This window comes from Hoplias malabaricus, chromosome 2, assembly GCF_029633855.1.
Source record: "Hoplias malabaricus isolate fHopMal1 chromosome 2, fHopMal1.hap1, whole genome shotgun sequence".
NCBI classification, from domain to species: domain Eukaryota; kingdom Metazoa; phylum Chordata; class Actinopteri; order Characiformes; family Erythrinidae; genus Hoplias; species Hoplias malabaricus.
This window is the reverse complement of record NC_089801.1, coordinates 66,409,568-66,433,104: the sequence shown is the minus strand read 5'-3', so window position 1 is coordinate 66,433,104 and position 23,537 is coordinate 66,409,568. Positions and strand designations below refer to the sequence as shown.

Below are 23,537 nucleotides of genomic sequence, written 5' to 3'. Positions count from 1 at the left end.
TTCATGAAAACCAAGATCCATGCAGCTGGTTACATTCCTGTTTTTCACTCGTCTGTTTGGAACACTGCATTGACACAGAGGGTTTTAAAAAGATCTGAACTGAAGTTGACATATTAATGTTCTAAAAAAAATTAAAGATGTTCAAGAAAAGTCACAAAACATACAGTTATCTACTATGAAATAATACATAATGAAGGCTTAAATGTAAACCTTGAAAATAAGATGACTTCAGTGTTTACTGGTACTTATTAAACACATGCAGCAAATTTTAATTATAAAACAGTAAGGCAATAATACAAATGTAATTATTCTAATCACTGATATCCAAAAACTACATTTTCATTTTCCTTTTGTCCAAGCCCTAGACCAGCATTCTCATACCTATGTAACTAACATATTTGTTTCATTGTAGTTACTGAATAATTCATAGTACCTGATCTAAATCTGTATATGAATAAGCCTGAAGTTCACAGGAATAATACAATTAATCAGATTGTATTATTTCATACACTGCTTTTTCACTTTTCTCTCTTGTTTTTATCAATTCCACTCTTGCTTGTTGTCATTATTCTGTCTTACAAAATTAACTGAATGTGTCCTTGCCTATTTCACATGTTCTAAGCACACAAATCCTCCTGAAAACCAAAGTGTTATGTGTTTATATGTCTAAATAGTATTACTGAGAAATAATTTCCTGACTGACTGTAAGAAAAATATAGAGCAACACAAACTTCCATGTTTAAACAGGAGAGAAACAAAGGGAAACGAAATAATACATATAAGTAGGTGAATCACCTCACAAACACTGTAGAAATATTCTATTTGGTTTGTAACACTTGTATAGTTTTAAAATTAGCGTGTCTTTCACTGGACCAATTAAAATCAGAAATATGTTTTAATTACTAAAGCAAGATATCTGTTCTGTAATCCGACTGATTAACTTACATCAAGTAACAGTATAATTCAATGTTAAAAATTAAAGCAATAATAATTAAAATAACCTACAGAAAAGATGGAAACAAATGTACTAAACCTTTTCTACAAGAATGCAAAGCTCAATTATTATTTATAACATGTTTGAGATAGATATGTTTAATTCAATTTATGATTTCAATAAACAAAACATTACAAATTATTATAAACTTTTGGCAAATAAACAACTAATACACTGCCTTAAAAATAAGCTGAAAACATAATGAAGCTCATTGTCTAGTTTTAATATCATCTAAACTACTCAAATAAAATGTGTATCCTGTTTTGAGAATTTTTAGGACATTTTTTGTTAACTTGGGCAGATGCTTAAAAGTCAATGTATTAGTTTAATTATTCTTTAAGAGTAGAATCTACTACAAATAGTTCAATCAAAAGAGATAAAATAATTCAAAATACACAGACTTTCAGAAACCTATCCCCAGAAAAGAAAAATATATATTTCCTTTCATGTTTCAATTATTTAGTTTTGTTTAATATTATGAAGATAAATAATTTTGCTAAAGCCACCAAACAGGGAGAAAAATATGTGTTCAGAGAAATGTTACAGAAAATATTTGTAAGAGATTTCAACAAAATATCCATTGCACTGTTAGTGATTTTAACCAAATAATTTCTGCTAACATTTCAGTATTACTTTAAAACATTTAAAAAATTATATTGATGACATATTTAAATATTCAATTTTTAATAAAACTGAAAACATAAAATAGTATTTACTGTCACAATTATAGCATTTAAAATAGTCTATTTTTCTTCTTTTTTCAAACAGAATAGAAGCAGTGTATCACTCAAAACGATTTGGTAATGTCTGAATATATAACAATATATATGTGGCTTATAAAAGTTATAAAACAAACAGTAAACGGAAATCTGAGAGACCTGGGCAGTCTTTCACGTCTGTTTTTAAAATGGCACACTGGTATTTATGCTTTCTCTGATATAAAGTATGGTTTCTGATTGGAGTAAATATTTCAGGTTGGATAATTATTCGGTTTATTAACCGTTTAAGACAAGTAAAAAAGCAGAGTAACGTAAAGAATCTTACGTTTGTACGTATTCTTTCCACATAACTGGCGTAGCCTCCCTATAGAGAGCCTTATAGCTACGTAAAAAACGTCGTCGTTTGCCAAAGGCAGCCGTTGGGCCCAATGTTTACCATGTTTTAACCCCCTCCAAAGTGCTCTTAAGCAGGAAACGCCATGTTTTGAAACGGTGGCACGTTGTGGTCACTGTTCGTCTCGTACAATCCCCCAAACATGCATCAGGAAAAGACGACGGTGGCCCTTAATCAACCGTCTCTTACATTAGCTTATAGTGCTAGGTATCCTCTCAGAGCTGATTTGGCAAAGCTTCAGCGGAGCCTCCAAGCTTTAGGGCCTTAATGATTTTCCTCTGACCAAACTATGAAAATGACAGTCCTCCTGTCTGTGTCTGTTAACGCTCATATTTGTCCACTTTAGACACAAGAGAGGGTCATTTTTTGTTAAATGCTAGCATATCAAAACTAAACAAAAAAAAAAAACGGTCAAAACAGAGACATATGCGCAGATAAATCCATACTTAGTTCACAATCAAACAAGGCAATATCTTTTCAAGTCTACTTATCAAATAATTTCATGGTTTTTTTTTTACATTTACTTATGTACATATATGTTATTTATTAATCTTTCTCATACACAAACACATTACCTAAGTGAAAATGAAGAATTAAGTTATGGGCTCAATCTCAAACGGCTCCCTATTCCCTACGTAGGGCACTACGTAGGCTATTAAAAATAAGGCCCTCCACACCAAACTGATTACAGGACTAACAGAAAAACATTCATATTCCGCTACAAGCCGCAACTAACATCTTAACCAACAGTAAATGTACTTTTTGGTGTAAAAAACTTTTAATAATAACGCAGTGAAAAATATAGGGAATAATATTTGGGACACAGCCTTAAAATGAAGAGATATGCAATCAAACGTGGACATATCTATTCTAGCCTGCCTACTTAAAATGTTTATATATATTATTTAATATAAACCCTTTTTCCTAAAATGTCTAAGACAAATATGCCTAAAAACTGTCTATGGACAGTTTATTATATTATTTATATATTTATTCTTTGTATTCTCTCTCACACACAGGCTACAAACACATGATTATAAGCTATATTAAGGTGAATTTTAGGCTTTGTTAAATAAAGCCACTATGTACATTCTTTTTAGATTAACTTTTTGTATAAGCTATTCATATTTGATTTTGCTCTTATTGTTTTGCACATACAGGTACAGAGCTATGCAGTTATTGCTTTGGTTAGCTCTATACTGTTGTTAGCTTTCACATTTCACATTTGTTCTTTTTAACTGCCCATCTCTCTTACACATATACAAAAACATAAGCTACGAGGAGGTAAAGCCATGACTTTCTTGCTCAAACCAATACAGACATGTGCACAAATCACATGAAAACACAACATAAAAATCCACACATTTTCATACAAGCATATAAACATCTTTTGCAACCAAAACACATATAATCCCTCACCACACACCATGAATCCAACACCTCTCTGCCTTAAGCTACTAGTTGTCTGGGGTCTTCAAGCCACATAAAGTACAGGAAGTGTAAAGCCACTTAAACTACCCGTATTGAATCAAAACATGTGGATTTTTAAACCAAACGAGTGGAGTTACCTAGTCATAAGACCTTTTCAAGGTAGTCACTTGACACCTATTCAACTTTCAAACATGAAACAAAATGTTGTTCGTAAACAACATTTTCCGTTACATAAGGAGAGCATTTGGACACACACACACACGTGCACACACACACACACTCACACAAACAGCAAAAGAAATACAAAACAAAACAAAATATATATATATATATATATATATATATGCCTGACATTGAGTAGACCCTAACTTCCAACATCAAGCAACAACATGGCCTATATAAACACATGATAACTGCACTTCAGCATGACAAAAATCTGAGCAAGAAATATTTATTTATTTACCTTAGCTTTTTGGGAACAGAATAGTCCACCTCTATCACCTTTCCATGCAATTCAGCTTTCCCTAAAAGATAAAAAAATAAAAAACCTGAACCAATGTTGTTGAGACAAAACAAAAGATAGGAATGTATTCACTGCTGTATTGTTTCCAGAAAATTAACCCTTCTAAGGAGGTGGGAGACATAATACAGGAATGTCTGTCTTAAAGATGTCTTTCATTATTTGGAAATTTATCTTCTTTAAGAAGAAAGGAGACAAAACACAGGAAGGTGTGACGTTAGCTTTTTTTTTTTTTATTTTATTTGAGGAAATGAAGACTTTACTGCAGATAGACAAAACACATGCTGGCTAAGGCTGTTGTTTTTTGGCTTTTATTTGGAAACGTTAAGCCTTGTTGTTAATTTAGAGGAAAATAATTGAAGGCATGCAGGACCTAACCTTTAAAACATATTTAAAATGAGCTTTTTTAAACGAGCTGGACTTCAAATTTGTAGCGTTAAGCTCAGACACAAAAGCCTACAGGTGACAACAGAGTAGCCTTTAGCCAAGGTGACTGATGATGATGGTGGTTCCAGAAGAAGGGGTGTCAAAATGAAATGGGATTAACATTGGAGGAATTAAGGAAAGTGTCATCAAAGTGGCAAATGAATCCATTTTCTTTCCAATAATAATACGCAGAACGAGATGTCCCCTCAATTGAGTGAAAGCAAGCCATAAATGCTGTGGGTGACTTTATCTACTGACCTCAGGTGATTCTCCTCACTCTTTCTTTTGGAAGTGTTCGTGAGGGTTGTTGTCGTGGCCTGTAAAGTCTATACTGTGACATTTTCGTTTTCTTTTCAGCCTCAATACTATTGGAGCTCCTAGCACGGGGCCTAGAAAGAGAAAGAACCAGCGCGGTTTTCACTCTGACCCTCATCTTCCTTCTCCTCGTCTCTTTGCCCTGAAAAGAGCACCCCACCGTCCATTTCTCCTCGCTTTGCTCCAGCTGCACATCACCTACGAACAGACCACCTCGTAGTAACCTAGCCTAGCCTTTGGACTATGCTTTAGTGCCACTGTCTTGGCGTGGGCATGTGCGTGGTCTCTCCAAAAAATTCGCGACAAAAAATGAGCGAAAAATATAATTATGCCAATCCCGAGGCACTGAGGGGGGACCACCCAGTCATCATAAAACTGCGTTTGGTTTGCGCTTCCTCGGCTTTTGAGACACAAACACCTGGAGGAAAACAGAGTGAACTTGCTGGACATGATGTGGTTCCATCGTTTTTTAACGTTACCTAAGTGATATCAGCAGTGATAGGAAAGAAAACTGGTCCACCTTATTACTGCCGCTAACGTTAATGTGAACTGCGCTGGCTGCTGCCGCTTCAGTTGAGTTTAATGCTCAGAGCTGTAGACTTCGCACCGAAGCACAGGTCAGTCCCAAAGCAGAGACAATATTACCTATAACTAAAGAGTGTGATAAATAGCGAGTGGCAAAAACAACCCTCCTACCTGACAGCGTCTCAATGGCTTTTATGGCCCACTTCTGGTCGGGGAAATCAACGAAGGCGTAGCCGGACTTGAGTAACACTTGGTCGGTCACGGGCAGCTCTCTTTCCCCGAAGAGACGCTTCAGGTCCTCCACGGTGACCGAGGGACTTAAGTTCCCAACATAAAGCTTGTTCATGATCCACCAGAAGGCACCAAAATGATTATGCACGAAAACGAATATGAGGATTTCAAATATGGAAAAAAGAAACTAAATATCTGCAGTTGTAGAAGGCAAGAACGAAGTTTCCACTAGCCGCTATGACAACGTGCTCCAACAACAAAATAAAGGATGTAAGAACAAAAACAAAAAAAAGAAAGAAAAAAAAGAAAAGCAACATTCAAGGCCCCCCCTCCCCGGCATCAACTTGTAAATCACTTTGTGTGCGAGTGTATGCGCGAAAGGACCAAGGTTTAAAAAAAATTCTTCCCCCACGTCACTTGCTCTAGAGCTGCCTCCAAACCAACAGGCGCCGCCTCGTTTGGAGAGGAAAATAAAATAAAAAAAAAACCCAATAAGAAAGAAATAGAATTCCGTTTCCACACGCACTTTTCTCTCTATTTCTTTACTGGAGCAACCCGAGCCAGATCTGAGCAAATGAGATCAAATAAAGGAAAGACAATAATAACACGCCTATTTTTTTTTTTTTTGGGACACACCTATTTCACACCTTGTTTTCCATAAGAATTTTGGAGAAGGGGGGTAATCACACGCTCCTCTTCTTCTGGTTGTTGCTGTTGTTGTTGTAGTAGCTGCCATCACATCCACGTGGGTGGCAATAAACCCCTTTCTTAGCCTCCTGGAAGTTTTAAAGGAAAGGTTCCCCAGATAATCAAATTAGAAAAATAATACTTAATAAATATTTGGTGTCTGAAGACTGTTTTTTTTTTGTTTTAGTGCTTCATTTCCCTGCCAATGTGTATTTTAAAACACTTACACGAAAATATAAATTGTCATAATTAACAAGCTATTACTGTGTCTTAAGACCACCTCCAGTGACTATCAAGGGTTTAATCTTGGTGTTTTTGTGATTTTTTTTAAAAGCTGGAATATATATGAGAGAAATAAACAATCAATGCCACGTCTTCCTTTTGAATCCGGTGTCCCAAGGATAGTCTGAAAGTGGCAGATTCAGACAGCCATTTTCTTTTTTTTTTAACGTCATAAACCTTTAAGATACCAATCCTTTGAACTTGTAGAGCAGGGCCTTCAAGCTTCAAGTGAGCAGAGGTAGGTGGGTGGAGATTTAGGCAACAACTACTTCCATATTCATATATGCTGAATGCCCATGAAAACCCACGTCCAATGAAAGAGACGTGTATAGTTGGTAATAATAATGAAATCAGACATTTTGATGAACAGAAAGAGCTTTTAGGGGTTTCTTTGATAAGGGAGACTTATCAATATAATTAAATATAATTTGTATAATTAATAATAATTTAAACTACTCTGGTCAAATATTTTGTTGACTTTCTAAGCGAGTATAGTTTATATAATATATACATCAACAAGATACAAAAATGCACAGGATGTTCTATCCAAAAGAAAAACGAACAAACAAAAAAATGCTAATTCCCAAACTGCACTGAATTGTGTCGTCTGTACAATACATTTTGGGCTTTTTATGGCACACTATATTTTTAGCCAGATTTACTAGAGAAAAACTAATCTCAAACAGTGTAAGCTGTACAGTGCAATATTTCAATTATGAGTGACTGAGGACATAGCTAGTACAAACTTCAGTATGAGATACTCTATTAAAAAAATGTATATACTGAATATAATAATAGTCTGCCTTAACACAGCCCAAAATTTACATTAATAAAGATTTTTGCAGCTTAATTTTCTTGTGTAGTTTGGGCAGTAAATGGCACCATTTATTTATTTTTTTTAAATTGTGCAGTGTTTATATATTGGGTTTTCCTGCTGTGGTTCCATTATAGATTACACAATGTAGCAGTTTGCATGGTGTTTTAAATTAAAGATGTTTACAGTGATAAACGAGCAAAATTAGTGTACACGGTCTGACACAGACATCATGGCCTCAAAACAGGTTTTAATGAGAGCACTTGCCCTCCACTTTACAGGTCTTTTGTATTTCCAAAAATTGGCCACTTTATTATAAACACCTTACAGATCCACCATTTATAGATGTATAATTACAGAGCTGTTGTTTCTCAAGCCTGTCCTTTTCCATTCATCAGTAGTTCTTGGCTGACCACAGAACTACGACTGACCAGATGCTATTTAGCATTATTTCAAAGAAACCTGCCACTGATTAAGAACTATAGCATGGTTCTAACAAAGTGTATATTAGCACAATCTGTAAGTGTACGGCAGCAAGGTGGAGCTTGACTTGTACAAGTTAGCAAAATGTTATATTATATTCTTCCATATATTTCCTGACCTTCTCCTTGAATCCAGTGCTGATATTTGTTGTGTTCACATTCTTCTCTGTAATTTTACAAATTTTTATTTCCTGTTTCCAACTCAACACTCATTGAGTCTAAAAGAAAACGAAGCAATTTTAACGCTCAGGTTTCAAGGAAATACCCAGTGTACACATCTAACAACAAACAGCCCAGATTCGGTTATTAAATGCTATGACTCAAGCTCAATTTACAGCAAGACAGGACATTTAATACAAAGTTTACTATACATCCCCCACCCTCAGAGTTTGGGTCAATCATTTACTAAAAGTTCCAATGCATTCAGTAACATTTCAACCCTAAAAACAAATGCCACTATGAATGAAAGTGAACAACCAACAAGGAGCATTATGTTTATACGTAAACTTCACATGCTTGAGGTGTAGTATTTATCAATAATAGAAATGTGTGGAAAGTAACATCTCTGCATGTAAAAATCCACCTGGATCACCATCTTCATGCTCCACATTTTCACTGTATTAAATTTTTATTGCTGTGGTAAACTTATAAAATTGTACTCTATATACTTAAAAGCTGTGCCTATTTTTTTTTTTTTTTACATCACTACCCTCTATCACTTAGAGCTGACAATGATGTTTGTTACAGTGTCTTTTAAACATTTAAATGATCCCTGCTCCAAATCCAAGAGTATTTTGAGCTGAATTTGTTTAATGGTTTTAAGGGGGTGGGGCTAAAATTCTTTCACGTTCAAAAGTTACAAGACTGTCTGTGAGTGCATCAGATTTCACGACCTTATAAAAACAAAGAATTCACAATGGCATGCCTATGTACAATACGTTTTTGAAATTGTAGCAGTATTTACAAACTGTATCAAAATTGCAGAACAAAGTTTAAAAAGATTACATAATAATTGCATGGGCCTTTAAAACTCCTCAGTGACGGAGAAAGAAAAATTAGCTTGTCATGTCCAATCAGAGTAAAAAGGAGTGTTGTGTTATTCAATTTTATGTTACCAAGTTATTTGACCCACTAAAATTATATTTCAGATCACCTGCTGCCAATAAACAGCTACTCCCTATACAGTCAACAGTGAGGTCTGACATTAACCAAGCCTTGATGATAGAGCAGGAGAACGCTCCCCAAAAAAATTAAATAATATAAAAAGTAAAATGTAATGTTTATTCATTCTGTAGAGAAACTTAATAGACATTTACATGTGATGTGAGACAAAGGCTAATATATTTATCATCCAAAAACAGATACTGCTGTGCTTCATAGGAGTTATTAACCTTATTGAAATCAGCTGAATCTGTTAAACATGATCAATTATCGCTGAAATTAATCTTTACAGGTTTGCCTGAAATAGGATAAGAAGTGTAAGCCAATGACTCAATATATTTATAACAGAGGCAAAAGGGCATTTGCTGAATTTTGGCAATTTTGTTTGTGAAACACTTAAAACAACTCATTAACAAAAGACTCTTAAAGGGTATAAAGCTAGAAATGTATTGCGCTTTAGAAATATGAAAGAGGAAAAAAAAAAAATTCCTATTACCAATGTGGGGTAGACGAGTGTTTCATGGGTTTTAACGGACATATCTGAAATCCTGTTAGGCACATTAAGTGTTTAAAGTTTAAAATTCAGCAACTGCTCAATGCTTTCTGTTAATTTTCAGTTGCTTTACCGAGTATAGGGATATGCCTTTAAGCTTGTGCTGAAAACAGTCAAACGTACAGGAAAACAGGACACTGTCAAACTTCTGAGAAATTTACAAATCCAGCGTCTTCAAACAACCCCCAAACACTAAAAAGAGGGGTATCAGAACTCACAGACCTGAATATAAATACATCATGAAAACTGGGCTTGTATTTTTATATTTGGACAATAAATGGCTACTAGCAATACTATGGAAGTAGAAGGAAGTTCAGATTATCATACAGAAAACTTGGTGGACAGAACGACCCAAAAAAAAAAAAAATTCCAAGTCACTTAAAATACAGGAACTCAAATCTTACATTTAAAGAAACACACACCTCTCCTATTATTCACCATTTATAAGAATAAAAAAACAAATCTGGCTTGCTCAGTAGACAAAGCTCAGCTTCTTCAGTAACGCCCTGTTGAAGCAGAAAGAGATTCAAATTAGAATGCAGCACTTGTTAAAACAGCACTGAAGAGGCATGTAACATTTACAATACTATGCAATATCAGAGGTTGTGTTGGTTGGAATCACTATTATAATATACCACATTACTAGAAGGAGTGCTGGTCAATGATGATAAAAAAAATGACGACAATATGATAAGTGACAAATCTCGCTCATTACCAACGTCTAATTTTAAGAGAGAGCTCTCAATTTCTTTAAAAAATAAATATATATATATATATATATATATATATTTTTTTTTTTTTTTAAACACAAGACTTAGGACAACTCCTATCAACTATTCCCATCCATGTAGACCCCCTGTCCATGTCAAACATTGCAAATTTATCTTTCATGTTTGAGAGACACAAAAAAACCTTCCATTCGTTTAAAAATCTGGAGAGAAAAAAAAAAAAAAGTGACCTCATCCACATTTTTATGGAATCTGTCTGTTCACAGTTCACCACTAATGAGTGCTTTACTTACGTGGGGAGTAAGAGCGTGACCGAGAGCGTGATCTGTATCCTCCACGGCTGTAGTAGGGAGAAGGAGACCTGCGCCTACATTGACAAAATGACAGATTTAAAAAATAAAATATATATATTGTTTCAGAGTATGGAGTCATTTGTTATATTTTTTTATATATAAAAAATGTAAAGGTTTAATCTGGACCACTGCAGCATGAAACCTTAAACACTAAGAGAAAAATAAAATATGTAACAGGTCAACTTAAGGTAATATAACGTAATGTTTGCTAAACAAATTATGAACGTCATGTATGGGAACCTGTAGCTTTTTTTGCTAGGAGAAGGCAGCCTTTTACATAAACTCAGTCTACAACAGGGTTTCTATCAAGTAGAACAAAAACAACCAAAACATTTTGTTGACTTTGTTGACAATTTGTTACTACATTTTCTTATTTATTCAATGGAACTGGTTAGAGTAAAGCATGTGAAGTTTAATGTGGCTGTGTGCAGTTATAGTGAGGTTTATATACACACACTAACGCCACAAAATATCTCTCCACCACTTCTCTTTACAGTTTTCAGGCAAATACACACACTCATATGAAATAAGAAATTCAGCAGTCCTCATCTCTCAGACATAATACATGTGTAAATGTTGCTGAGTTCCGAGCCATCCTGCTGAGCTTGCGAACAGTGGAGTAACGTATCTAACGCAGAGCCAAACAGCACCAGAAACAGAGCGTGTTCCTGTTTTATTTCCTATTATTTATTTATAAGAAACTTTGTAAATGACCCTTTGTAAATGATAAGGCTATGTGTACTTCTTGAGTTACTGAACTTCAACGTGCCCACAGACAAAGCCATGGTTCGGGCTGAAGAACTTACTGTTCTTCGGTTCCAGCTGAGAACAAATTATTTCTGGTTTGCAAACCAATTTATGTTGGTGGAAATGCACAAAAATTATTCAAAATTTAGTTCAGGAACTGTAACCGTTCCGTTTCCTCTCTAGTGGAAAAGCAATATGTGAAATATGGCTGAACATACAGCAGATTGTGAAATAACGCCCTACTCATGCATACGTGTCCCAACATTAGCAGTCAGTCAGTTAGTGAAAATGCCTCATCTAGGCCGGCCTGATAGGCAGCCCGGCAAAAAGCAGAGACAAAAACAATTCAAATGAATGAACGCAATATTCTGAATACACAATAGATAAATAAAAGTGGTTCCAGTCACTGACCTGTATGATCTGTAGCATTCTCTGTCTTCATAGCGGTCATATCCTCGATCATAGCCACGATCGTAATAATCCCTGGAACGACTACTGCTGGACATGCTAGGCCTTCCTCCTCCGCTACTAGAGAGAGAGAAGAGAGCGAAAACGAAAATTTAAAAAACAACATTTTGCAGAGACAATGGATTAAAAATTAATTTTAGGCATCTTTGTTTCTTTAAATAAAACAGTAGCTTTGTGAAACAAATAAGAATGTCGACATCTGATAGCAGTTAACATGACTTTTTCATCAGTGTTAAGCAATAAAATAGTTAAATGAAACAAATATCTCATGTCTAACCGTTCGTGCACACCGAAAGCAACAAAAGCAACCGGAAGACATTAATTTTCACTGATAGTCGGCGAAACTGCGCGACGTGAAGTGGGTGAATTCAGTGACAAGATGAAGATTCAGCTCTGCTCAATACAAATGAGCAGTGACGCATGGTGGAAACTACCAATCAGCAAGAAGGTCTTTATGTTCCTTCAGAACCGCTTCACTCACTTTGGTTCCTACTGAAGTTTAGTTCCTTTCTCAAAATGAAGAGACCCCCATAATTACTGCGTATGGACTTGTAATCAAGGACAAAGCATACTGTACACTAAAACTTTAAACAACTGAATGTGTGAATAATATTTGCTTTGTATTTTTGAGCTAATTTTTAGATAAATTACATTATGCCCAAATTACGCTTGATATTTAAGTTAGCCAAATTATTGTTCGGTTATTGTTACATTAAAAGAAATTATAGGTGTAGGTTTGTAACTTCAAGGATTTTTAAATGATAAAAAGAGGTTCTGACAAAAGATAAAAAGTCATGTCAGGGTTGCGATTCTTTTGTGAATAAATAAAACCTGCTCCAACACTGGTTGCTGTTCCTTTAAAGACATGGTTTGCTTGGGGATGCAATTCAGTCCAGCGCTGCCTGCTCACATGCTGCTGGACATGCCCACCAGCGACATATCCCCTGCTGCATGGGCGAAGCTGAGCAATTTTATCCCTTTCGGTGTGCACGCAGAGTAAAACATCAGCAGTCATCTTAAACCCAGATATCAATCTCGTCTGACAGACTCCAAGACATTATTTATTATACTCACTAGGTGGGTCGTCCCATGTAGATACCAGGTGTGGGTGTGTGGGGTCTTTGGGTAATGGAAAAGTCTACTCTGATCCTCCGCCCATCCAGCTCCATGCCATTAGCTCTCTCTTTTGCCTAAACATAAAATTTGCTTATTATAAAACCATGGTAATAGCCACAGCAATAAAGAGAACTAGACTGTTCTAATACAGAGTATTGGCTTTGGATGAGAATCTTAGAGGTTATATACACTCAGAAGTGGTACAATACAATACACTATATTGCCAAAAGTATTAACTCACCCATCCAAATCATTGCATTGAGGTGTTTCAATCACTTCCATGGCCACAGGTGTATAAAACCAAGCACGTAGGCATGCAGACTGCTTCAACACACATTTGTGAAAGAAAGGGTCACTCTCAGGAGCTCAGTGAATCCTCAGTGGTACCACAGTGTGGTACCGTGATACGCTGCTAGCTGTGCAAGTCCAGTCGTGAAATTTCCTAGCTACTAAGTGTTCTACAGTTAACTGTCAGTGGTATTATAACAAAGTGACCATTGTGAACGACAGCAACTAATGAAAAGGTAGGCCACGTAAAATTACAAAGTGGGGTCATCAGATGCTGAGGTGCATAGTGCACAGAGTCTGCACCTTTCTTCAGAGTCAGTCGTTACAGCCCTCCAAACGTCATGTGGCCTTCAGAATAGCTCAAGAACAGCAACGTAGAGAGCTTCATAGAATGGGTTTCCATGGCCGAGCAGAAGTATGCAAGCATTACATCACCAAGCGCAACACAAAGTGGTGTAAAGCACACCGTCTGGACTCTAAAGCAGTAAGGATGTGTTTTCTGGAGCGACGAATCATGCTCCTCCGTCTGGCAATCTAATGGACAAGTCTGGATTTGGAGGTTGCCAGGAGAATGGTACTTGTCTGACTGCACCGTGACAAGTGAAAAATTCGGTGAAGGGGGGGACTATGGTGTGGGGTTGTTTCTCAGGTTTTGGGTATGGCCCCTTAGTTCCAGTGAAACAACTCTTAATGCTTTAGCATACCAAGAGGTTTTGAACAATTTCTTGCTTCCAACTTTGTGGGAACGGATTGGGGAAGGCTCCTTCCTCTTCCAAATGTACTGTGCACCAGTGCACAAAGCAAGTGCCGCAAAGACATAGATGAGCGAGTTCGGTGTGGAAGAACTTGACTGGTCTGCACACAGTCTTGACCTCAACCTGATGACTGTGAGCAAGGCCTTCTGTCCAACACCAGTGTCTGAACTCACAAAATGTGCTTCTGGAAGAATAGTCAAAAAATTCACATGAATTCCTAAACCTTTTGGAAAGTGTCCCTAGAAATGCTGAAGCCGTTATAGCTGCAAAGGACGGACCGATATCATAAAAAAGCCTATAGATGTAACTCATAAGTTCATAAGTGCACAACAGCAGATGAGCGAACACTTTTGGCAATATAAATGACAATTTAAATAGTATTCCTACAGTTCAAAATTAAAGAATATCACTTTGAACAAAATCTCTCTCCTAGTGACTTATCCTTTGGAATAAACTCACCTCTTTGGAATCTTCCTTATTCTCAAAGTAAACAAAAGCAAAGCCTCGTGATCGGCGTGACTGCTGATCGTAGACGATGCTGACACTGCTCAAGGGGCCGTATTTGGAGAACACTTCTCTCAGGTCCCTCTCTGTGGTATACAGGCTCAGGCCAAACACTCCCAGGCAACAGTTGGGGTCAGGATTTGCCTGCGAAAAAAACAAAACAAAAAAAAACATAACAGGTTATAACAGGTACATTTTAAGTAAATTATTAGACAGACAAATGTAATACTTAACACAAATATACATATAATAGATACCAGCAGTTCAGAACCAGTTTGTTTATGTAAACTCATTTGTAAATCTGGGAACATGTGCCATTTTAGACAGATTTGGTATTAGCAAGCTCAAAGGTCCTCTCTAAATTGCTCTTTGAAAACGTCACAATAGACAAGGACAATAATCTATGAAATCTGATTAACGTATTCTTGAGACGCTGCAAAATTGTGAGAAGAAAAAAAAAAGTTATTATCCTTTCATTATAAATATCACACAATTTATTTAATTTCTGTGGAGTGAAAAATAAAAACCTGCTATAAATTTGTATTCAGTGCACCCACCTTCGCTCTACTTCAGCATAACATCACTTCCATTTTTTGATTTTTAATACAGGATGTGTCTATGATTTTGGTAAAAGTTAAAAAATTATAATAAATAAAATAAATCACAATTGTTGCACACCTCTGTTCATTGCTGTTCTTCCAAGTGCTGTATCCTGATTTGAATCTCTATCTACATCAATAGGTCATTTCTGAAGAAGCTGAGCCTTATCTACTGAGCAAGGTGGATTTGGTTTTTATTCTGATAACGTGATGTGAAGTTTGTATGAGTGAAACTGTAGATGATAAAGTTCAAAGTGGTTTTCTTGTGCTGTGGGATGTGGGGATTTTTTTTTTTACTTGAGTGTCCAGCCAAACAAAATTGCTGCTTAGAATTAAAAGATGCTTTTGACATTTACAAGCAGCTCTTAAAATAGCCATTGGTTTTGATGATTGTTTTGGGTCAACTTACGACCTTTGATCATGAAAGTCTAAGACAGAAAGGTCCAAGTACAAATAAGTTGAACAGACAGCCCATAATCAAAATCTCAACATGACACACCATCTACAACTGTTTAGATGAGTAACACACAGACTGTGCTCAAAACCGCATACTTCAATATATCACACACAAAAAAAATGAAAGCAGTATATGAGAAGTGTGTCCAAATACATATGATTACGTCGTTCATCTAGAGAGATGTGACTGGAGCACACTGCGATATCCCATGAGTCTACTGTATCTGAATTTGAACTTGAATAAATTGTTCTTGCTCATGAACCTGTAGTTATGTAAGGCCCTAAATTTCACCACCAGTGTCAGTAAGTGGTGAATGCAGTGTTTGGGGATTTATGTGCTACGCAAATCTGCACACTGAGTAAGAACCTTAAAAAAATCTCAGTGTGAGTTACGTCAATCACAACATAAGGGGCAATAACCATTATTTAATAATATTAATATAGAATAGTAACAATAAAATCATTAACAGAAAATACCTATTCAGTAATTAATGCGTTTTAATGACAGCACTTCTATTTAATACACTACTAATGGCACGTATGGGAAATCAATGCATTTTAATTTCACAAATATCTAAGTGAAACAAGGTCTGAGGGAGGGTCTCTGAACTGTTTTCTTTCAGTGAAAGATGAAAGTGATGTGAAGAGTAGGGCATGTGATTTTTTACATTTTTACATAACATGTGATAATATGACAAAAGCATCCTTAGTATGTTCAGCAGTGTGAATTAATGTTAAATTTGTATTTCAGGTTGAAACATTTGTTTAAACCCAAAACCATATGAATTCCCAGAATATCAGGTAAACAAAAAATATTCATGGCTCAGACTCTTCACTATTAGCACCTGTCCAGGGCAAACATATTGGGTTTTTTTTACTTTCCATAACTCAATTTTTATTATTCTAAATACAATGAATAGTATTTAGAATACTATTATTACTATTACTACGTAAGTATTTAGAATTTAGTATATGAATGAATACACTATAGTTATGAGTACACAATTATACTGACACTTTTTGGCAATGCTTAATAGTTCTAAACACATCTGGAGTAATATATTTGATAATCAGTGGCATTATTTGATAATCTGTATTATATCCATAGTGTACAACTCACATAAATAGTTTTCCTGTTGCCAAAGAGCTTGTATTTATTTATTTATTCTCCTCTTTAAATCATTTAATTGCAGCCTGAATCATTTACTAGGTATTTGAGATTATTTTTAATTCTTAGTTTTGAAAATAAAGACAACATATAAATAATACATTTCTTTCTGTGTTTTATATCTGGTTAATATTTGCAATATTGCATTATTTCAAAAGAGCAATATTAATACTGACACCAAGCGTTTAAAATGAGAACTACAATACATTTTCAAAACAGTGGTGAGATGTCTGCCTCCTCCCTCTCCTCCCCTGATGTGAAGCTCGACCAGGTTGCCAGTTTGAAGAAAACTGAACATACACAAACATGCAAGAGATGAGTTTAAGAACTTGACTGTAATAACTAAAAATAATGTTCCAAAATTAACCTATTTACACAGAAGTGTTCATGATTTCAGTAAAACATCTACCTACGCTAAAGAAAGGCAAAAGAGGGGTGAGCAATGTCCCCAGCATTTACAAGCCTTTACTGTCCAAATCCACCTTAAATATTTAGACTAGACAACGTTATTATCGATTTTACCTTCCACCATAAATGTCGTTTTAGGAGGCAGATCTATACTGATTCACAATTTTGGTATTCTATAAATTTGTTCCACATTAAATGGCTCAGTTTGAGTCTTACTGGCAATATTCCAGTTTCTTTACTACACCTTTCCACCTTAGACAGATATGTGAAGCTAAAGACAGGGCTACGTTTTATAAACAAAACTTGTTAAAGATTTATTTCCCATTTTATAAAACAGACAACCATGTCATGTCACTAAACAACTACCACCTTAAAAAGGCAAATATGCAAGTCCTCACTCCACAGAGAAACATTAATATTTACACCTTTCAATCATTTTTTTAATTTACCTTCTTCGCACACACAACAAAAACCCACAGAGCTTACACCTTTCAATTGTCACTTTGCCGCACTTTACATAAAATAGACACACTATAGCTTTGATTCCTTTAATCTAGCTGCAAGATTCTATATTTGTGGATCTGGCAACCCAGAGGGTGTGGACTGTAACGTGATTGGACAGAGGGCAGAATCTCAGGCTGAAAACCCAGTAGAGCAATGTTCCAAACTGGGCACTCCTCAAAGAGAACTGCTATCAGATATGCCATTGATTCAACTTTGCCCATTTCCCTAATCTATGATCACACACCCTGGACATTCTATAACCAAGTACAGGAAATATCTTTACTTTAAGAGGAGCCCCAAAAAATAAAAAATAATAATAATTTGTAGTTTGTAAGTCTAAGCATAATGAGGCAGTACATACTCAGGAAATCAAAATGCAACATTTCTCAGCACATTAATTTTCAAGGAGTAATTACATGAATGTAATTAACACATTATTAAACATATTTGAAAAACTATCAGAACTTAAAATGTTATCAATTTTACCCAGATCTAGAGTGAGCAGCTAAGTATTTAAGGTGGTGGTGGGTGAGAGGGGGAGCATACCCGATTGCCTACATGGCGTCGGCGGTTGGACATAGGAGAATGGCTGTGGCTGCGACGACGGCGGTACTCGCGGCTATAAGAGCGACTGCGAGAGTGGCGGCGGCGAGAATGTGAGCGTGAACGTGAGCGTGAATGAGAGTAGTGCCGCCGCGAGCTCCGCCGGGAATGAGACCTGCAGGAAAGACAGAAGCATGTAATAATATTAGTAAATAATTGGACCACTAGTCAGTCCCTGGTTAAATATGATGTACTTTAACGTTGTATTAAAAAAAGAACTCATAAGAGAGTATCGAACTACACAAATAAGCCCTTGGTAAACGGGTTTACATTTAAATTACCTCTTAAGTGCAGAAGCCAAGTAGCTCTTGTACAAAATTTCAACTATATCAACTATGGAATTCTGTTCTTACCTGGACTTAGACCTGGACCTGGACCGGGAACGGGACTTGGATCTAGAACGATGGGAACCATCTTTAGACCTTGCTGGAGACCGCTGAGGTGATTCACTGTTGGATTTTACAGAGCCCTTTGGACTCCGACTCCTGGACCGTGACTCCTGCACAAATGAGACCAGATTAGACCAAATAAAAACACAAAAAAACAAAACCAAATTTAAAAAAAAATAAAAAAAAAAAAAAAAGAAAAGAAAAGAAAAAAAAACCCAAAACAAAAAACAAACAAAAAAAATACAGTAAACCTTCCATGCATTAAGTCATGGCTCAGGCCTGTTTACTGGATAAACATGTTGACAAACAGAACTGACTGGCATGACTCCAGGCTTCATGGTGGCTAAGCATCAGGACATATACAATGGATTGACTTGAGTCCAGGCCTGTAATTGGCTAAGCATGCTGACAGAAAAAGTTGGACTGATTCCATTACAGTTGACCATAAAGGATTACGTAAACATTATTTCAATGCCTGTCATCAAAAATCACTTTCTTTACTATGTACTGGTATTATTGTAAAAACAATAGCATGCAAAGTGTATGAAAATAAGAGGTTTATATTCAGACAGAACAGACTAATTCAGATTACTTAGCCCTGCTTCATCTTATCCACCCGAACACTTCTGAGATTAACTTCACAACTTCAACCAACATTCTGTTCTTCTTTCTTCCGTTTCTTATTTCTGACTTCTTTGCCTCTTGCCCATTCATTGCTCCCAATGTCACAACTCTCTACACGAGGGGAACTTCTTAGAACTTCTTTGCCACACAGAATTAGCATGCACTCGCAAAATTCAGCCTCAATAAAAAAGAAAAAACTTCATATTTGACTTCGTCCACATTTTCATTCTTCACACCTTAACCTTAATAAGAAAAACAGAAAAGGGTAAGGACGTTTTATTCATGTTGATAAAGTTGAAAAAATAAAAGAAAATTATCCAGTGGAAAAAGTGTGTAAGAATGCACCAATATCACAACACTGACTAAGAAAACAATTGATAATGACAGTGTAACCGAATTAATAATTAATTCACTGGAATGGTTCCCTCCACAAAAACATTTCCCGATTTTAGTCGATTAGCTAAGACTAAAGGTTTGACTTGCTTCTTACATTTTGCCCTGGAGCTATGTGGCTAATTCTTCTGAACAACTAACGTATATCTGAAGTATGCAGACTTGCACTTTAATCGGCTCCACTACAAAACTAAACAGGCCAACTTCAATCTAGAGACCTAGCTACTGGTGGATGCGATTTATTTGAGAAGCAGTAAATTAGTGTAGATTTTTTAGACAAATCAGTCATGATTTTATTACCCCCGCTTACAACTATCTAAATATTTGGTAGCGTGTAATTGGCAAAGTCCACCTACGAGCAGCTCAGATGATGTGTGTTATTGGGTAAAATTCACCTGAAATTCCTGTGTAAAAAAATCATTAACTGTTCAACCCTGACCAGACATCAAACATGCCTGACTGACATTACCTTTAGGCTTTTATTTCTGAGAAAAAAAGACCTCATTAGAAAAGGAACGTTGATTTATGAATTCTAAGATGATGTCTATCTCAGCAAAGCAATCAGAACAGTGCACATTTGCTAAAGCTATAAGTAGCTGGGCCATACGACGTTGTATTATTACATTACCTACAGTCAAAGTGAGAAACAATTGTTTTTTTATTTAACCTATTGTGAGTATTTTATATCCTCTTTCATTGACCAAAGGCATGTCTCAAAACAAAGGGCTCTTTAATCCTAGACTTCATGCAACAGAGCATGTTAAACACTTTAGATATTTATATATAACAACAACAATAATAATAATAATAATAAAAGCTATTCGTGCATTTTTTTGTAAACACATGGCACTGTTTTGTGTTTGTGTGTGACAAAACTGTGATCCATAAAGATTATTTATAAATTAAAATTCCTTCCATAACGCCCACTACCTACTACAAAGAGTTATAAATATGTTTTTTTTTAATTTTGATGTTCATATGAAATGCCTAGAGTCTATATGTAAAATGTCAAACCAATTAGCCAAAAAGTAAATACTTTGGTCACAGGACTACAGCGTGTTTTTTTTAGTGATGTCCAATGTAAAAATCTAATTAGTAAAGTAGTCAGAGTTTGATGCAAAGCAAAAAAATAATAAATAAATAAATAAAGTGTGTGTGTGTGTGTATATATATATATATATATGTTTAGACAGATCAGAGCAAGTTCTGCGGCATTTTATATCTACTTAAAATCTTAAACAAATTACATTAGGTGTATCAAATGCATGAAGACTGAACCTTAAATTACATATATTGTACATATCATAGTAATTTTTTTGTATTTTCTTCTAAACATGCTTTCATTAAATATAGAGGTCATCATACAGAAAGTTTAGTGGGAATTACACACAAAAATGTAAGATATTACAATACTATCAGTTCCTGGTACAATGTATACATAAAAACCTTTTAATTGCACCTGAAATAAGTTATTTTTCTTTAACTTCAAAATTAACCCTTTTAAGCCCAACATTAAAAATCTAACTCATAACGATGACTGTTTGAAAATGATGATATCATCCCCACATGATATGTAATAAACATCAAGATTTTCTGGGAAAATTGTACCAGTAACTGCTATATTGAAAAACTTCCATCAAGAACGACGAAGAGATGAGGACACGAATACGTAATGAAAGTGGATGTATGAAGTTACATCCAAACAATTTTCCAGGCATTATGAAATTTCTCTCTTGGAAACAATTTATCAAATGCGGAAATCTGATAGGGATAGACTAGTTTTAGTGCCGGCGTGGGATTTTAAGGTTAATGTGCACTAAATTCAACTAAAAAGTACTAAATATTTTTAAATAAACAGTGTGCGTATATATATATATATATATATATATATATATAAAATGTACAGGACACACCCGACGAAATTGGTTTATCACAATAACAGATCATCCCGCTAAACATCGACCACCTCCACATGGAGGTCCACCGATAGCTGTGAATGGTAAACCAAACCAATGGTTTCTATCAGTCCCACTGTAAAGGAATCCCTACAAATAATAAATCTCTCCGGATTCCTTCGTTTAGCGTTAAAACCCATAACCAACTAACCTGCGTTAACACGAGGCCGCCGCAGGCTTAGTTCTGGAATATTCCATTCCACCTTAAACGCTACCAGAGAGTAACGGCCGGACGAGGTATTTAAGGCGGAACGGAAAACTCGACCGAGAAGCGAGGGGCCTTAACCTATATGAATTTAATATGGATTTAAAAATCCCTAAGCGTCGACAAATGATGAAATGATGAAAACATTGAGTTGGACATGGTCGGATGCCATTAATACAACAATAAATACGTTATATAAAACTGAGGGCACCGCTGAAGAATTAGACTCAAATTAAAATAATGTTAATCAACGAACGAGTCTAAAAACCGCGAAGCGTGGGCTAACACGGCTAAGCTAAAAGACCCGCCGGACATTTTAAAATTAAAAAATAAAAATAAACTAATTCCAAAAATACATTAATCAACAAATGAGTCTTTAAAATAGTATAAGGTTGAGAAATACGTGAAGTGAACTAGAAATACTGAAATAAAATTATAGCTCGTATAGAGTTTAATCCTGCACACAAGCCATGTCCCATTCCACACGCTCACACCCCTACAAAGTGCACTAAGCACCCACTGTTACCATGGGTCGCGCACTAATTTGACTCGCTAGAAAGTGCCATATGTGGTGTTTGGGTGACAGCCAAAGACTTACTGTGAATTCACCAAACACGTCTGATAAATTAAGATACAGATATATCGGGAACACGAAATACGACCAGTTCAACCTACCCGTTCAACAAACCCCTTCTCGTTGTCACTCATGATGAAACCTACAAGTTCTTTACAAGAAATAAACAAACGACGCAGCGATTCTCGACACAACCCAGCTACCACTTCAAGGTGGGGTGAATTTTGGCTCGCTCCTACGGTAAAAATGGAAGACTTTCTCCTCCAATGCGCTGGAGAAACGTGTATTTAAAGCTGCTGCCCTCTGCTGCTGCGGCGGCGGTAAATTACGGCGCTCATGCACTTCCATCAACGACCACAAGGGTCCACCACGTTATTACAGCAGCGCTGCAATAAACCGCAGCAAAACAAAATCATCATCTATTTGCGTTAACGAGTGCAGATATATGTATTAAACTTACATCTTATTACGTATTATAAATGTTTTTATTCAAATTTTAATTCAAAGGCATTCTGGACACCTCTGGTCAAATATCATTTACATTTAAAAGATTACACTTGGGAACTAGCCTTTGCAATTTTCGTACAAGTTGAAAACACCATGAATACAAACGGTTTTCTTAAATTTATTAGAACACTGTCTGAGTTTGTTCCTCGCAGATGTGTCATTTAACAGAGAATGTCGTCACTGTTTTTTGTTTTTTTGAAGTCACACCCGCAAGCACATTTGCATATATCTACCTAGAGCTATGTACATGGCTCCGTTTCTCGTTTCTTTCTAATAAATCTACAGCATTTTAGCCCCGCCCACTCACATCTGATGACGATAGTTTATTTATTTATTTTTTATTAGAGCATATGCTCCTCAGTTCTCAGTTTAGACAAATACGCTCTCAACACGAACCCTTTCCTTCCTTCTTTCCTTTCCAAACTGTCTTTTGCAGTTTTAGAAAAAGAAAAAACAAACTATTTTTTTTTAAATAGTGAACGGTTTAGACCAACTTTCATTAGCCTTGTGTTCTTTCCCGTCCTTAATTTCAAAACACAGCTGTATGTAAACTTTTGGGCAACACTGGTTACATATTATGTTTTGTTGAAAGGTGTAATTACTCTTTCTATATCGAGAATTTTTTTAATGAACTTTTATTTTTTGAGGGGGGTGGTGGT

General features: G+C 35.8%; 2 protein-coding genes across 9 annotated transcripts in view; both read right to left on the bottom strand.

Annotated features, from left to right (window-relative positions):
* igf2bp2b (insulin-like growth factor 2 mRNA binding protein 2b) overlaps positions 1-5,799 on the bottom strand; it is a 52,049-nt gene extending 46,250 nt beyond the window's left edge. For 3 of the 4 annotated variants that reach the window (XR_010800391.1, XR_010800390.1, XM_066660992.1), the window contains exons 1-2: positions 5,496-5,799; positions 4,002-4,062 (exon numbers count right to left, since the gene is read on the bottom strand). Coding sequence is in view for 2 of the 4 variants with exons in the window: in XM_066660992.1 (XP_066517089.1) it covers positions 4,002-4,062; positions 5,496-5,670 (236 nt within the window). In the remaining 2 variants the exon portion in view is untranslated. Of the gene's footprint in view, positions 1-2,038; positions 2,165-4,001; positions 4,063-5,495 lie in introns of those variants that run through there. The other variant, XM_066660994.1, reaches the window with a different exon arrangement.
* A 1,927-nt stretch (positions 5,800-7,726) lies between these two features.
* tra2b (transformer 2 beta homolog) lies at positions 7,727-22,638 on the bottom strand. Of its 5 annotated transcripts, none has more exons than XM_066660986.1 (9): positions 22,473-22,638; positions 18,585-18,730; positions 18,175-18,346; positions 16,923-17,006; positions 14,449-14,637; positions 12,905-13,020; positions 11,774-11,887; positions 10,556-10,629; positions 7,727-10,040 (listed from the first exon to the last, which is right to left on the bottom strand). In XM_066660986.1, the coding sequence occupies exons 1-9, from the start codon at positions 22,503-22,505 to the stop codon at positions 10,030-10,032; spliced, it is 939 nt and encodes a 312-aa protein (XP_066517083.1). In that variant the 5' UTR covers positions 22,506-22,638; the 3' UTR covers positions 7,727-10,029. The 5 variants fall into 5 exon arrangements, with proteins under 5 accessions (XP_066517083.1, XP_066517087.1, XP_066517082.1 ...); XM_066660985.1 differs by having other exon boundaries at positions 7,752-10,040; positions 11,774-11,890; positions 22,473-22,632; XM_066660990.1 differs by lacking the exon at positions 16,923-17,006 and having other exon boundaries at positions 7,743-10,040; positions 22,473-22,633.
* Positions 22,639-23,537: the final 899 nt, after the last annotated feature.